Source organism: Clupea harengus, chromosome 8 (assembly GCF_900700415.2).
Source record: "Clupea harengus chromosome 8, Ch_v2.0.2, whole genome shotgun sequence".
NCBI classification, from domain to species: Eukaryota; Metazoa; Chordata; class Actinopteri; order Clupeiformes; family Clupeidae; genus Clupea; species Clupea harengus.
In genome coordinates this window covers 24,173,691-24,189,096 of record NC_045159.1, presented here as the reverse complement: position 1 = coordinate 24,189,096, position 15,406 = coordinate 24,173,691, and the positions used below count along the sequence as shown (strand labels likewise).

The 15,406-nt window shown below is 45.1% G+C and overlaps 1 protein-coding gene across 4 annotated transcripts in view; it reads right to left on the bottom strand.

Annotated features, from left to right (window-relative positions):
• LOC105896056 (peripheral-type benzodiazepine receptor-associated protein 1) overlaps positions 1-15,406 on the bottom strand; it is a 78,534-nt gene that overhangs the window by 25,521 nt on the left and 37,607 nt on the right. For all 4 annotated transcript variants that reach the window (XM_042708559.1, XM_042708560.1, XM_042708561.1 and 1 more), the window contains exons 3-11: positions 13,502-13,609; positions 13,048-13,176; positions 10,799-10,975; positions 9,392-9,535; positions 4,610-4,771; positions 3,044-3,127; positions 2,753-2,842; positions 2,024-2,146; positions 737-841 (exon numbers count right to left, since the gene is read on the bottom strand). In XM_042708559.1, the coding sequence (XP_042564493.1) occupies positions 737-841; positions 2,024-2,146; positions 2,753-2,842; positions 3,044-3,127; positions 4,610-4,771; positions 9,392-9,535; positions 10,799-10,975; positions 13,048-13,176; positions 13,502-13,609 (1,122 nt within the window). The remainder of the gene's footprint in view (positions 1-736; positions 842-2,023; positions 2,147-2,752; positions 2,843-3,043; positions 3,128-4,609; positions 4,772-9,391; positions 9,536-10,798; positions 10,976-13,047; positions 13,177-13,501; positions 13,610-15,406) is intronic.

Sequence of the window (15,406 nt, the reverse complement as noted above, 5' to 3'; positions counted from 1 at the left end):
AAAATTATGAAAAAATAAACCAAACAAACATGCAATAACCCTGTGTATGAAAAGCACTTGCATGTGCCAACAGAGCGTGTTCACTAAGCAGTGTGTTTATTATGTGCTCTGTGTGATCGCCACTCTGTTAGCAGTAAAGGGATTAAACTGGTGCCTCTATAATGAAGCGGAGCCCAACATGGCCTCGGGCCCTGATGGCGCCCCCTGCTGGACTCCTCTTTATTGGCTGGGTGAACAGCAGGCGGGGCTCAGCTGGCTAATGGGGGCCTGAGGCTGACTGAAGTGGGCTAAGTCTGGTGCTGCTCGTGGCTAATACCCAGATGACATGTGGGGAGTCCGCTCATCGTGACAAGGTTTGTCTTGCAAAGGCCCCCTAATAACATAATCTCATATTGCTAGCATCATCTTCAATAAGGTTTGGTTTCAGCTGGTTGACTTATTCATTTTCTGTTGTTGCTTTTATATGTAAAGGCTTAATAATAATAATAATAATAAACAACAACCCTAATAATAATAACAATAACAACATATTTTTTCACCGTCAGCTATATTGCAGGTGTTAATAAACTAGCTCTGTCCAAACAATGTGTACAAGACTGCTGAATGAGCCCTGTGTAGAGGCGCGCCCTGAGGGCCTGGGGGCCACACACACACCCGCTGCAGCCGCTTGATCTCATCCTGCTTGAATACACACACACACACACACACACACACACACACACACACACACACTCACCCGCTGCAGCCGCTTGATCTCATCCTGCTTGAACTTGAGGATCGCCAGTGCCTGATCATGGTCCAGTTCCAGCTGCTGCCTCCGCTCAGCGACCTCTCGCATGTGCTACACACACACACACACACCCCCCAACACACACACACACACACACACACACACACACACACACCCCAACACACACACGCACACACCCCAACACACACACGCACCAACACCAAAACATACACGCACACGCACACACATACACACACACCCTGATTACAATGTGGACTCTGTGCACTACAAAATATAAAACACTTAAAATACACTTACATTCCCCTATGCAAAAGCCTTTTATTTATATTAAGGGGTTCAGAATTTGCACACATTAATTTCAACTTGGATTTAGCCAAGCCCTTAGTTACTCCTTAAAAAATGTCCTGAAATATGTGATAAAAAGGTATGATTAAGGTCTTTTCCTGAGTTCATCAAAATTCAAGGGATTATTGTGGAGCTACGTGATAACAGATTGAAGGCAATATCTTAATTATCCTTTAATGACAGATACCTTAAATGTTAAAGTTCAAGATTTATTTCAAGGGACTACTCAAATGGTCCGCGTCGACTACGCCTAGCCTTAGTGTGAACTCTTTTTGTGCAAACGTAAGTGTGAACACTAGTGCAAGAGTATTGTTGGAAACTGATGCAGTTTAAAATGCAAGCTTTCACAGTATGACACTGCCAGCTATACTGCCAAAAGACACCAGTTAGCACCTTAGCCATCTCTCATCAGTGCCAACTTGATCTGTTGGTGGTATTTGCAGGGTTTTGAAGTAGTTAGCTAATTAGTTTTAGTCCAAAACTTACTGTTGCTTAAAAAAAAAGAGCAATGGTTTGTGTATCTTGCTTAAACAACTAAAACAGGAGCTGCAAACCGTTGAGATAAGGATGCAGTCACTTTGTGGTTCAACACAGAGTCACTATATATATGTTGGTGAAAGTAAAAGTAGAGACAAAAATACTCAAGTGATTATATACATACTTTGCATATTACACATTCAATATTGTATGGTATGTCAAATTACTGTAATGCACTATTTGGAATTGAAGGTGAAAAAGAAGAGCCTTTATAGGTGTTATTTAAGGGGTCAATTTCCCCTGCTTAAGAGACAAATTAAGTGGTTTTGGCCCTTAAAAACTTTAATCTGTGCACAAATCCACAGTTTTCCTCACTAAAAATCAGTATTCTTTTTTTAAGGATAATTGAAGGTGTAAAGAAGGGTTTCTGGGGTGTGGTTGAGACCGTACCTTTAGGACCTGCTCTAAGTTCTCCAGTTTGGCACGGAGTCTCTGGTTCTCCTCGAGAACTGAATTGTGTTGAGCGCTCAATTCAGAGAGCTCCTGCCTCAGCTCCTCATTCTCAGCCTGGGACTGAGGAACAAACACACCGAATCAGGTCACTTTACATCACAGCACAGCCATGTTGCCTCTCCAGTCCAGAGGATCAAACCCTAACTGGGGATAAGGCGATGGGTGCTCTAACTAGGAAGCCAAGTAGCTGTGACCAGTAATGCAGTGACTGCATTTACATAGCGCTTTTTTACTCATAGAGCACTCAAAGGGCTTTACAAATGAATGCCTCAGACATTCACACACTGATGGCAGAGGCTGCTATCTAAGATGTCAACCTGCACATTGGGAGCGGTTGGGGATTCAGTGGCTTGCTCAAGGACACTTCGACACTTGGTGAGGAGGAGTCAGGATCGAACTAGCAACCTTGGTAGTTCCTTGGTAACCTCCGATTGGTAAACGAATGCTAATGCCACAATGATCAATATCTGCATTTACAGTAAAGGTAGAAGGGGACAGGATATGATGCAGCAGATCCAGGGTTGTCATAGTAGGGGTGCAAAATGCACTTCCTGTCAGCTGCAATTGTACAAATTGTTCTACCTCTTGCAGGGATGTTCAGCTGAATTAATGGAGAGAGAAAGAGCGGGAGGGGGTGGGGGGATTGGCAGAGTAGCGGTCACTCACCTGGTCAAGCAGCTGAGCCTTCCGCCTGAGGAGTTCTGCCTCCTCGGCTAATCTCTCATTTTTGCCTCGCTCGTCATCGAGCTGGCTCTCCTGAAAGCAAAACACACACACACACACACTTTACAACTCAACAAGACAATACTGTGCATGTACTCTTACTCTACTAGGCTAAAGGTGCATCACCTAAACTAAACATGACCTAACCCTAACACATGTATTTGTTGTGTTACGTGATGCATAAACACAGTAGGATGCTAGCTGCATTAGGAAAAGGGAGGGAGCACTTCTTACCAAATCCAGACATCTCTTCTGCCTCTTCCTAACATCATGCTCAAGACTTTCACATTCTTTTCTCTTTTTGCTCAACTCACTTTCCTGCAATGACAAAAACAAAGCAGTTCATTTATGAATAGAATGACCAGTTCAGAGAAATATATGAACTGCATACACTCTTGAGGACACACAAAACAAATACTAGGGCCATTATATCATCAGTAAAATAGAAAACATGAGATTTGAGATATCAAAAGGTTTCACTAAAAATCTAGCATAAACACCACCTGCTGTGTGGGGTCAAGAATGATGGTGCATATATACCACTGCATTAATCTGAAATCCTGGAAGAATAAGCGCGCGATTTAAATATTGACCTCTGGCACACTAACGTCAAGGAATTACAAAGCTTAGCATCCTTTAATTATTCTAAATGCAGCTTACACACAGGCCCAACAAAAGCAGAAATCAGCTTATTTCAGTATTGCCACGGTAAATAATCAACTATTACTGGCGAATGAATACGGAATACGGCCCAACAGAGGGGCTAATTGCCATGCTAGGGCAGGGGGTTCCTAGACTTTTCATGGCAGGCACCCCCCCCCTTTGCCAAATAAAATAAAATAAAAAAAAACTTTTAATGAAACAAAAACCCAGAAGCCATCAGCTGTTGCATAGCATTTCTCTGTTGTTTACATTTGAACAGTTAAACGTTTTTGATCAATGATGATCAATCTATACAATGTTCACGTTAGGTGGTTCTCTGATGCATTAATGTTTAGGCTTGCTATCTCTGCAGGCTAAATGGTAGGCCCTGGCCATATTATATAAATAAAAAGTAGGCTATAAACTCATCAACAAATAAGCTAGTTATAGGTAACTGTGCTGTAAGAGCACTGTCATTCAGAGTTAGTTGTTTAGGTTTCTTGCTTTGTTTTGTCACCCTCAACCCGCACCCCCCTTGCTGCAACTCTGCGTCGCCCCCTGGGGGAACCAGGGGCAGTTGGAGTTGGGACAGATACGCATAGAAGGGGTCACCCTTGAGTACTTTACAGCTACCGATGCAATATTCATTATTCAAATCAGAGACCCTGAGATACTAACACAGGGACAGACTGACTATTCTGCAACAGTAAAATGTTGATGGACTGTTTAGACTGTATAAACCTGTTTATACATCACCTGTATTTTGTGGCAGCACTATAAAACATACAGAACAAACACAGAATAGTCTGTCTGAAACGGTAGGAATTCAATACTTTTTATTTTAGTTATTTATTTTAGCATTATTTTAGTGCTGGGTTTGTGTGCAAGAGCATTTTACTGTCCCACAGTTACCTGCCCGTCAACCATTACCGCATGCTCAGACATGAAACAAACAGCAACATGCTTCTAAAGCAAGAGTACAGGCCAACAGTTTCTGCTCCAGTCTGTGTGCAGTATGTACATGGGCAAAACAAAAGGTTTGTGTTGACAAGTGGCAGTATCTGTGCTCTTTGTGCGCAATTCCAACTAAGTATCCCGAGTATCAGTGCGCGTCTACGTGCACCTGTGAAGTGCTGTGGGGATTCTGCATGTCCTCACCAGAAACTCTATACGCGTCTCCTCAGTCTGCTTCTCCGGTTGGGTGGGGCTGGGACTCGACTGAGGCGTCACTTGTGGCCCCGGCTCCGCCTCCTCTGCAGGAGTCTCCTCGCGCCTGGGAGGAGCCTCATTTAACGCTGGGGGCGGAGTCTCGGCCGCGGCCTAGCGGGGAGTCAAATCACGTTAGCACGTTAGCAGGTTATCACCCTCCACAAACCACCTCTGGACAGACCACAAGGAGAGAAAATGACAAAACTATCAGATAAGTACTAGTGATCTTTAAAGAGAGACACTTATTTTAGACCCAATATCCCAATAGTACCTCTGACCACTCATAAGCACAGCGACGTTTCCTGTCCCAGAGATTCAAGGTCTCAGAAGCAAGTTTTCAAATCGAGATGAAGGACAACCCCACAGTTAACAACCCTGCCTTCTGTTTTACTGCGACATTGTATTAAAGGATAATTCCACTCGTCTAGGCACAGGAAATGGAGCTCACAACCGTCTGTATATTGAAAGAACAAAGACCGGACCAGAGCGGACCGTTGGCTATGACCTTGGGGTGGCCAGGAGGACAGAAAGCACTGGACATGGACAAACGTATGACATTGCTGTCAGCTTCTCTCTCCTCAGAGGGCTAAGAGTCGAGAATCAGCGGCTAATTTTAGACTCACACCTTTTAATGCTCTCGGCAGAACTATGCCACTGCGGCCAAGGCCGTGACCAAGTAACAGGATCAAACGAGCGGCGCAGAGGGCGAGGGGTGTTCTCACCACATGGCTTTGCCTTTAAGCTGGGCTGATACAAACGTCATTCGCTCCAACTTTACAACATGACTGATGACTTTTTTTTCAGCGCAATTCAAGTGAGGTTTATTATACTTTATGAAAAACGATATAGTTAGAAAAGTCTGTACAGTGTAAAACTGAACTACAGCAACAGACAGAGCCCAACATTTAACACTATTAGATATTATAGTGTATGTGTATAAACGTCTAGCCCTTTCTGAACGACATAAAACAGAGATGGCTGTAAGATGCCAAGTTTAAAACAAGTTTAATATAATTCAACAATAGTTTGAACACTATTTGTCAATATCCACGGAGGAAGCGGCAAAGTTCAGTCCAGTCCAGTTACACATAAAAGAACTCCAGGACAGGAAGGCAGGTGTCAAGAGTCAGCATCGGAATTGAAGTAACGTTGAGAAAGTTTAGAGCGATAAAGTGGATGTCGACTGATGTGTGTGACACTCCTGGAATATGCAAATGAGTGGTTTTAGAACTTCAGGAGCAAAACAACAACAACAAAACTCAAATGGTGCATTGTTCCAAATCAGCAACTACTGTCTGAAGTTAGTACATTTGTACTTTCTGAAGTTTGCACATTTGTACTTTCTGAAGTTTGCACATTTGTACTTTCTGAAGTTTGTAGGATTCCAATCTACACAAAAACTACAGCAATGCGGCTCCTGTGCAAATTACTTCTGTGGGAAAGGGAGAGCCATGAGGCATGGTGCCTTCAAGAGAGAGAGAGTGAGAGTGAGAGAAAGAGAGAGAGAGTGAGAGAAAGAGAGGGGGGAGAGAGAGAGAGAGAGAGAGAGAGAGAGAGAGAGAGAGTGAGAGAAAGAGAGAGAGAGGGGGAGAGAGAGAGAGAGGGAGAGAGAGAGAGAGCAGCTCAGGGCTCCCGTGTTGAGGTGATCACCTGCTGGCCTTGACTGACCTGCACCAGTGACACCCAGTGGAACATCTCACCCGTGAGTCTGAGACTCCATGGCTCCCACAAACCAACATCTCAACCCTTCACACGGAGTGGCCGTGGCACTCTAGGCTACGGCTGAGGGTAGCCCCGGCTGTACAGTCTTCTGTATGATCTTACAAAGTCAACCCTGTGAAACCTTTGTAGGAAGGCAACATGCGACCCGGAGGTTTATTCATGAATATTTACGTCGAGTTTTGAGAGTGTGTAATCTAATCATCTGGGGATTGTAACCCATGAGACAGTGTAGTTCAGCCTTATTGGGGGGAGATGGGAATTATATCTGCCTTTTCCCATGGGAAACAGGATAATCCCAACCCCTTGGTGTCACCATTTCTGAAAACTTCTAACTGATATTTCTGAGCTCCTACAACCACAAGTAAACCTGGAATCTGCTTTTTTTTTTTTTTAATAGCCAACATTATACAACTTGACATCAGATCTGGAAGTGCTTCAGCACCTTTACACATACTGTAAGCACTATCCGTTTCATTCCCACTGAAGAACCCATTCGACCATTCCCACTATATCAAAGGCACTTCTAACCGTCCTGTAGTGTAACACCCAAGGCCCATAACTCTTCATAATGGCTAATAAGCACCTGGTGCTAGCTAACCATTCAATATTAGACATATTCTTGTCTGCCGGCTCCTCGGCGTGTTAACCAAGGTACACCCAGTCCTAGCCCATGCTTAGGAAGGCACACAGATCAGATGGGGCAGGCCCTGGGTGCCATAAGCACATTGCTGTAATCCCCATGGAGTACTGAAACGGGTAACTGGATCACTTCTTTTAAAAGCACCTTAATGGATTGGCTGGTGTGCTACGCTTTCTTTTTGAATACATATCGATGCAGAGATATCGCACAGCGCGTGGCCCAGTGGCCAGGCCGTCTTGAGCCGTGCCACGCCACTTAAATTCCCACATCTGGACACGGAAACCTCGGGACTGTTACAAAACAGAGATTTTGTCAGTCGTCACTCGACTAGGCCTCCTCTCCTCTCCCTGCTCCAGCTAGCGTGTGCTAAAGAAGGGGGAAGCTGGACGTGCCGAGGCACAGATACAACCACGTTTCTGATCCAGCAAAACAATGCAAATGTATGGACAGCAGAAATCCACTTAAATGTAAAGCTTGGTGAGCAGTATGTGGGCCACAACGATAATAAACAGTCGCGGGTGTGCACAGAGAGCTATAATCTGGCCGGCATCCTTCGGTGCAGCCTAAACTCTGAGCGACTAGAGATAAGTTGCAGAGAGAAAAACAGCCCTTGCGCGTTGCATGAGAATCTGGCCCTGCCATGACGTGGGCAGAGCGTGCACGCAGCGTATATCTCTAAATGCCAACCTGGTGGCATGGCCCAGCCTGCACCCTAAACACTGTAGTCCTTAGCCTTATTCCGCAGATGTGCACAGACACACGCACACACACACACACACACAAATACAGACATACGTACGGCAGGTGACCTACCCCTCTCCTGAGGTTTGTGGAAACGTGTAGGCCGTCCCCAGCTCCCTGTTGTCCAGAGCTGGGTGCGCTTGAGCAGTCTTTGGTCCAGCTAGAGTCTTACCTACCATCCAGAACCCTCTCACCGCAACCACGGCGACACAGAGAGGATTACTGGACTGTACCATTCTGTTGCCAGGGGGGATTAGCGTGTGCACACACTCATGTACACACGCACACACACACACACAACATGGCCCCTTTCTGTGTGCGTTTGTGTGTGTGTGTGTGTGTGTGTGTGTGTTTCACAAATGACAGATTACTAGTACTGGCATTCTCATCTGAGCTTTAGAGAGAAGGGATGAGATTCACAGAAAAAAAAACTTTAAGTGGTCAGTGAATTGCATGTGCTTGCAAGAGTGTAGGCCCAAGTCATACATAGGACACTGCAGTGTTACATAATATGAAAGGAAAAGTTATTTTATTAATACTAATTTTAATGTCACATATTTCTTGTACTGCTGACGGTGAAAGTGGCTTTGTAACCTGAATTACAGGGACAATCTTTATTCTGTTCATTTTAAGAATATGAGGAAAATCGAGTCAATTTTTATATTACGAATTCCTTTCAGATTCTGAAATAATAATGCTTTTAAAATGCTTAACTATATGTGATGTATAAGGGTAAAATCATAATATATCTAAAAACATACCAATTCTGCACATGCATTAAAACACCACTCATATAGCAGTCATGTCCTACCTGTAAAATGTTCTCAACAATTGGGCTCAGGGAATAATGCTGAAGATAAAGCAGGGCAGACTCAATCCTTTTTATGGACCCTAAAAAGATGTATCTACAAGACTCAAATCCTGCCTTCTCCTTCCTATGCAGTGTTCTTAAAGCCCCACACAATAAGGATGCTAAAAGAACATTTGCTAGAGGAGGAATTTCACACCCCTTTCTTTCTCTCTCTCTCTCTCTCTCTCTCTCTCTCTCTCTCTCTCTCTCTCTCTCGCTCAACCTCTCGGTTTCACTCGCTCGCTCACAGGCCCAAGTTCAAGATAGGGAATCAGCTCATTATGACTTACAGCAGATTACTGGCAGTTTGTCCACCAGAAAGCCATTATATAACACAGCAAAACAGCATCCATGTCAGTGTAAACATACGCTAAGCTCCCAAAAAACCCCAACGCACCAAATTCCATATTAACAAACACTCATAATCCTGATCATGGTCTTAGAAGGTCAACCCCTGCTTCGGAAGAGTGAGTGAGCTGGTCCATGAGGTCAGGCCCCCCCCCCCCCCTCCCCATCACAACCCCATGTCCAGTGCCATATCTCAGCTCGGACACCGCTGAGGCCCGGATGAAGAACCCAAGAACAGCCATAGGTCAAAAGAAACAACACCTCCCTGAAAACAACACCACCTGAAGCATTCAAATGAATTGTTAAATGATAGGGTATTGATTCGAATGCGCTCTCTGTTAGCTTTGTGCTAACACCATAAGCATACTGGGCAACCTTCCCTGGGACAAGGGGGGATTAGAGGGAGGAGGGGTGGGGTTGGTGGTGTCACCTTGTCGGTGGAGTCGGGGGCCACGGTGTGGCTGGCCTCGCGTGCGGAGCTGACGGAGAGCTGCCGCTGCAGCCTCAGCACCTCCTTCTGAGACTCACGCAGCAGACGCTCGAAATCAGCCACAGCGAAGGGACCCTGCACACCCTACACACACACACACACACACACACACACACACACACACACACACACACACACAGAATTATATACTCTAGCACTCACGTGCAGGTACAAGAAGACGTGTGTGTGTGTGTGTGTGTGTGTGTGTGTGTGTGTGTGTTTGTATATGTGTGTGCATATTTTCTTACGGAGACCTTAGAGAGAATGTACAGAAATTTCATTCAATTCAAGATGGTAAAATGTGCAAGTTTAAGGAAGAGTGTCGCAAGAGTGTAGGCCCAAGTCATACATAGGGCACTACAGTGTTACATACTATGAAAGGAATAGTTATTTTATTAATACTAATTTTAAATGTCACATATTTCTTGTACTGCTGACGGTGCAAGTGGCTTTGTAACCTGAATTTTATATTACAAATTCCTTTCAGATTCTGTAATAATAATGCTTTTAAAATGCTTTACTATATGTAATATATAAGGTTCAATTAAAATCATAATATCTAATATATCTAAAAACATACAAATTCTACACATGCATTAAAACACCACTCGTATAGCAGTCATGTCCTACCTGTAAATCAGTCACTTTTTGTGAATGATTGACTGCTTTTGTGTTCTGTGATGTTGCCTGAATGGCCCCGTTGCATTAACTGGGAGAAGTGTTACCACAGGGTGGTGTGACCACGTTTGCCACCTAGTGGCCATTTTCAAACAGCTTACAATACTGTTTCAGCACATCCATCGGCATTTAGCCAATGATGTTGTGCTTAGCAGGACATTTAAAACGAATGTCTCTGCTTTTACATGCTTGTGCAGTAATCCTTAATTACCGCCAAAAATTGTAAATGTCTGGAATTTGTATTTCTATATGTGCTTTATAAAGACACACAGTTGCCTTGAAGAATGTTAAATACAGGATATAACAGAGGACAGGCACACTTATGGCCCTGCAGTATGCAACAATGTTTCTTTACCATGCTGAATGAATTACTGTGTAATATACGGAGACTACTGGGGCAACTGAGGCTAACCGACAGCAATGAGTGGCCGCAAAACTGTTTACATAGATGAAAATGTACTGAAAACAACCTCTCTATCCCAAAAGGCAAGGATGTGAACATCACCATAGGACCCTCACGAACCACACAGATATGCCAGCTCCAACTTCAGTGTAATGTTCAAATGGTCCACTAGGGGGCAAGCTAGACATAACTTGAGCAGGAGGAGTGTGCAGACTGCAGGATGTTGTCGCTGGGTCTGACGAGTGATGCTGTACTGCGTGCCGTACCTTGCCCTGTCCGAGGCCCGTCTGCAGCTCCCTGCACTCCTGCTGCAGGGCAGCGATCTCCTTGTCCTTGTAGAGCAGCGTGTCTGCGTGCTGGGCCAGGTCCCGCGCTCTCTGCCGCGCGAACGCCCTCTTGTACTGCTCCACTGCGCCAGCTTTCACCGGGAAAGGGCTGTTCACCTGCAACACGGACAAGAGCAGACAGAGCAGTCAGAGGCTCAGCTGGGGGTCATTAAAGATGAGCAATACTCCTCGCTTATGCAACACACTGGATGTGCCTGCATCATCCCTCAAGGCCCTACTGTCTAAAGACCTTCTCTTACCATCTATGTTGTTGGACTAGTCAGAAATGTGTCACTTGAGGATAAGAGCTCAAATGTAGGTGATTCTTATTTAACAACAGTAGCCTGATTGAGGCTACAAAACCAAGTCCCAGAATGTTAAAAACTGCACTTATCCTCTCCTAAGTTATGCTATGCCAAAGGCAACTAATCAGAGGTAGTTTTGCATTTCCAAATGCAATGTGAATCAGAAAGCATTTACAAGCAAAGTTAATTAAGCCCATATCTGCACACACAGTGAGAAACCTCAGTACCCCAGTAGCTCAAACGTAAACTGCCAGCGTTGCAGTACTGAAAGAAGAATCTATGGAGGAACGCCTTTGGATAATGTAAATGTATATGAGCATGGCTTTGCTTCTATGACATTTTGAATGTGCATACATGCATGTGTGTTTGTGTACGTCTGTATCAGAGTGTGTGTGTCTGTATCAGAGTGTGTGTGTGTGTGTGTGTGTGTGTGTGTGTGTGTGTGTGTGTGTGTGTGTATGAATGAATGAGTGCTGTGGTGGTCTGCAAACAACCCTCTGCTGCAAAGTGCTTAACAGGTGCTCTGGGAGAACAACCCGGCCAGTGCACATGGCCACCAGGGCTGCGACAGGTGGCCGTGCAGGTGGCCTTCTGAGCGAGGGTTCCTCAGCAACCCTCACCAGGGCAACAGGGGGAGGGGAGGGGCTGCCCTCCCGCACAAAACTGCCCGGGAAGGATCTCACCAAATTAAGCCTTCAGCATATGCTCCCTTCTCGACACATGCGCAGGGGTTTTGTATGCAAAATATTATAGGATTGATTTGGCTGTCTAAAACAAAAGGGTTTAAAACCCGTGCATAGTACCCATAAACAAAGGAGGAGTCCGGTTGCACTCTCTGCTCTCACTCACTCCTGTGACAGTAACTTTCAGTTGAAACTAATTATCCATTTCAAACGGTTCTCGTTGCTCGAAAATGCCCATGCATGGCATATAGGGTTTCACTGAAAAAGCATAACTGGGCTGGCATTGGATGGCATTGGAGCACAGGAAGCATGCCAAGAGAGAGAATTTATTTACGTTCACATAACTACCCATAATGACCCAATCTGCTGTTTGCCTGGGGTCTCGCTGGGGAGACAAGGGAGCCCATTCATCTCAGGCTGAATTGCCTAGTTAAGTTCATTAGCTGCCATTGGAGACATCTGATCTGCGGCCTGGCTCTATGGGGAGCATGTGGGCAATGCAGAGGAAGGGGAGAGCCAAACACACTGCACACATCCAGGAGCAAAACAAACAAAGAAAGAAAAAAACATGTTCTTGACAGGTTTCTCATGAAGACAGACGAGTTGTTGAGCCTGTTGGTGATGTTTGTGGCTGACTAACACTGAAATCCATCTCACCAAACGGGAGACACAAAGAGAATAAAGTGGGGTACCCTTGGCGACATTGGCGAAAACACTGACGTTGCCAACATTAACTGTTACAAAGTATGTTACAAAGAAGGAGCAGACGGATTCATATAACCCAGATTATCTGTCAAATGAACACATAAAGGGGTGTGGGGTGGGGGGGGGGTTCTGTGATTAAGACATTACAGTTTCTACAGTTTCTTTACAGATATTGAGGAAAACAGACACAGGTCTATCTCTGTAGGGATCCCTTCCATGTTGACAGACACGCAGACGCTTGCACCATGGGATTACATAGTAAGTAAGACATTTTGCAGTTGCCGGTTATAGAGTTCTAACTCAATACTGGACAGATTTCAATTATTAATTGTCTAAGTAAAAGTTTAGACCAAAAAAGATCTAAAAAAAAAAGGGCCCAGGTTGAAAAATCCCCAAGTTCTCCTTTAATACAGTATGTTATCATCAGGTAGGAACCTATTAAACAACAACAAAGATGGAGGTGGAACAGTAGATGCTTTACTCCATATGAGCCTACCACTTTAAGGTTCGCCTCCTGGAGCTTGCGTGCCCTGTCTTCCAGCCTTTTAGCAATGACCGCCAACTCCGTGTTCTTCTTCCGCAGTCTCTTCACCTTCTCTTCCGTCTCCGGGGAGCTGCTCTTCCTCTGCACAGGAGGGGGGGGGGGGGGGGGGGGGGGGTCACAGGGGTCAGCTGGGAAACAGCCCATCAAGCCCTGCAAATGACTTCCACTTCTGCCCTCTACCTGACCGTCTTTACCACTGTGAGGGGCCATGAGTTCAAGAGCTTTGGGAGGCTGCCATCTTTGTTAAAGAAAATCTATATGTTATCCATTTGCATGCCATGACAGTCAAACCAGGAATAAGAAATCACAATTGGATTAAAATATTGGATTAATTTGGCTAATCATCCCTGCTAATCAATTATGTTAATGGCTTGAATTTCAGTGAACTTTAGTGCAGAGTTCTCACCAGAAGGCTGTTCTCCTCTTTGAGAGTAGCACAGGTCTTCTCCAGGTCATCCAGTGCCCGCAGCAACTCAGAGTTCTGACGCACCAGGAAGCCATAGTCCATTCCATTCTGGGGAGGAGAAAAACAAATGACGCCATTAAAGAAACTTGCCTATCACTAGCATTTCACCCAGAGGCCCACAATTTTGTTGGGAGAGGTTTCCCCCCGTAAGAAATTCATTCTTTTACTCCAGGTCCACCCTCAATATTATGTCAGAGGTGGTGTCCTGGTATGCACTGGTGTGATGTCACCCTTATACACTCACATCACACCACTTCCAGGGGCATCTCCTACACTAGTGGCTAAAGTTGAACCAAAAAACACTATGGATAATCTGTGGTGCAAGACTGACTCTCTCCTAACGGTGCCCTGCAGACATCAGAGCTCCAGGCCTGATTGATCTGTGATTCATTGTTGTAATGAAGATAAGTTTCCCTGACGCAGGCCTCCAGAGACGCGTCCTCAGGTAGCCAGAGCTCCTCTGCACTGGCCTCCTCTGTCTGGTGTCGGCTGAACAGACAGCTAATCTATAACTGCCCTGAGTGCACATCCCGCATGATAAATGGCACATCAGCTCTTTGAGACAAGACCATCTTCAACCGTGCAGACGATTTGATTATGCACAGACTTAACAGCAGGATTTACAAATGCACAGATACAGCTGGAGTGAGCGAAAGCGATAGAATGCTGTAGAATGAACGCTCTAAAAGAATATCTGGGTCCATCGCATATAACGTGGAATTTTGATTGCATTCTTTTATTAGAATGTTCAAATCTCCCCCGCTGAAGTGTTAAGTACCATAAATAGACACTGTATAACAGTATTGCCTTTTCAGAAAGCTTTCAACCATTTTTATAGTGCTGTCTGAATGCAAAGTCAGCAAATTTGTATGGGCGGCAACATAGATTCCCAATTCCCTTCATTTTAAGGCACCCTGCCACCTTGTGAGCTGCTGGGTACAACAAGGACATGCTCATAACCAACAGAGGCTCAGATTAGGGCCAGCTGGATGGACCGCACGAGTGGCAGCTTTGGTTTCCACACGGCTCTAATGCCTCAGATCCAGGGGCACCATGGGAGGGACATGTCAATGCCAGCTGGAGAGGGCTGCTGCTGTGCCCTCAGTGGCCCACCAGAGAGAGAAAGGGAGGGGGAGAGAGAGAGAGAGAGAGAGAGAGAGAGAGAGAGAGAGAGAGAGAGAGAGAGAGAGAGAGAGAGAGAGAGAGAGAGAGAGGGAGAGGGAGGGAGGGAGGGAGGGAGGGAGGGAGGGAGAGAGAGAGAGGGAGGGAGAGTGAGAAAGCGAGAGAGTGTGGGAGAGTGAGGGATGGACGCCACATATTCCTGGAAACAGAATTCAAACCTCAAACTTGGCATGGCACAATGTGTTGTATGATACACAGATGTACTCAGTTGGATAGGCAACCTAGAGCCAACCATGGAAAGAAAAAAAAAGAAAAAAAAAACAGTAACATGACTACTTATGGTGGCTACTATCGCATGCCACTCACTGCATCACATACGGCCAATGTTGAGTCGATAGTGAGCTGAGGATGCAATGTGGTATTGACACCAAGCAATGACATGAGGGGACCGGTCTGGCACTGGCCATTTAGTACGAGAGAAGCATTTAGCTAATCATTAACTACACGGCAGTCAAAACACTCCAAAGCAATTGCGCCCAATTCATTTTTCAAAGGCCTACTTTAAATAAAAAATTGTAAGGTGGATTTGTGTGATAAGATTGAGAGAAGACAGTAAGAGGTAAATGAAATGGAAAAACTCAAGACGAATCTAGTAGCGGGATACAGGTTTAAAACCACTGGAAGTACTACTGTCTAGCTCCCTCTCCAGGCAACACTAATGAT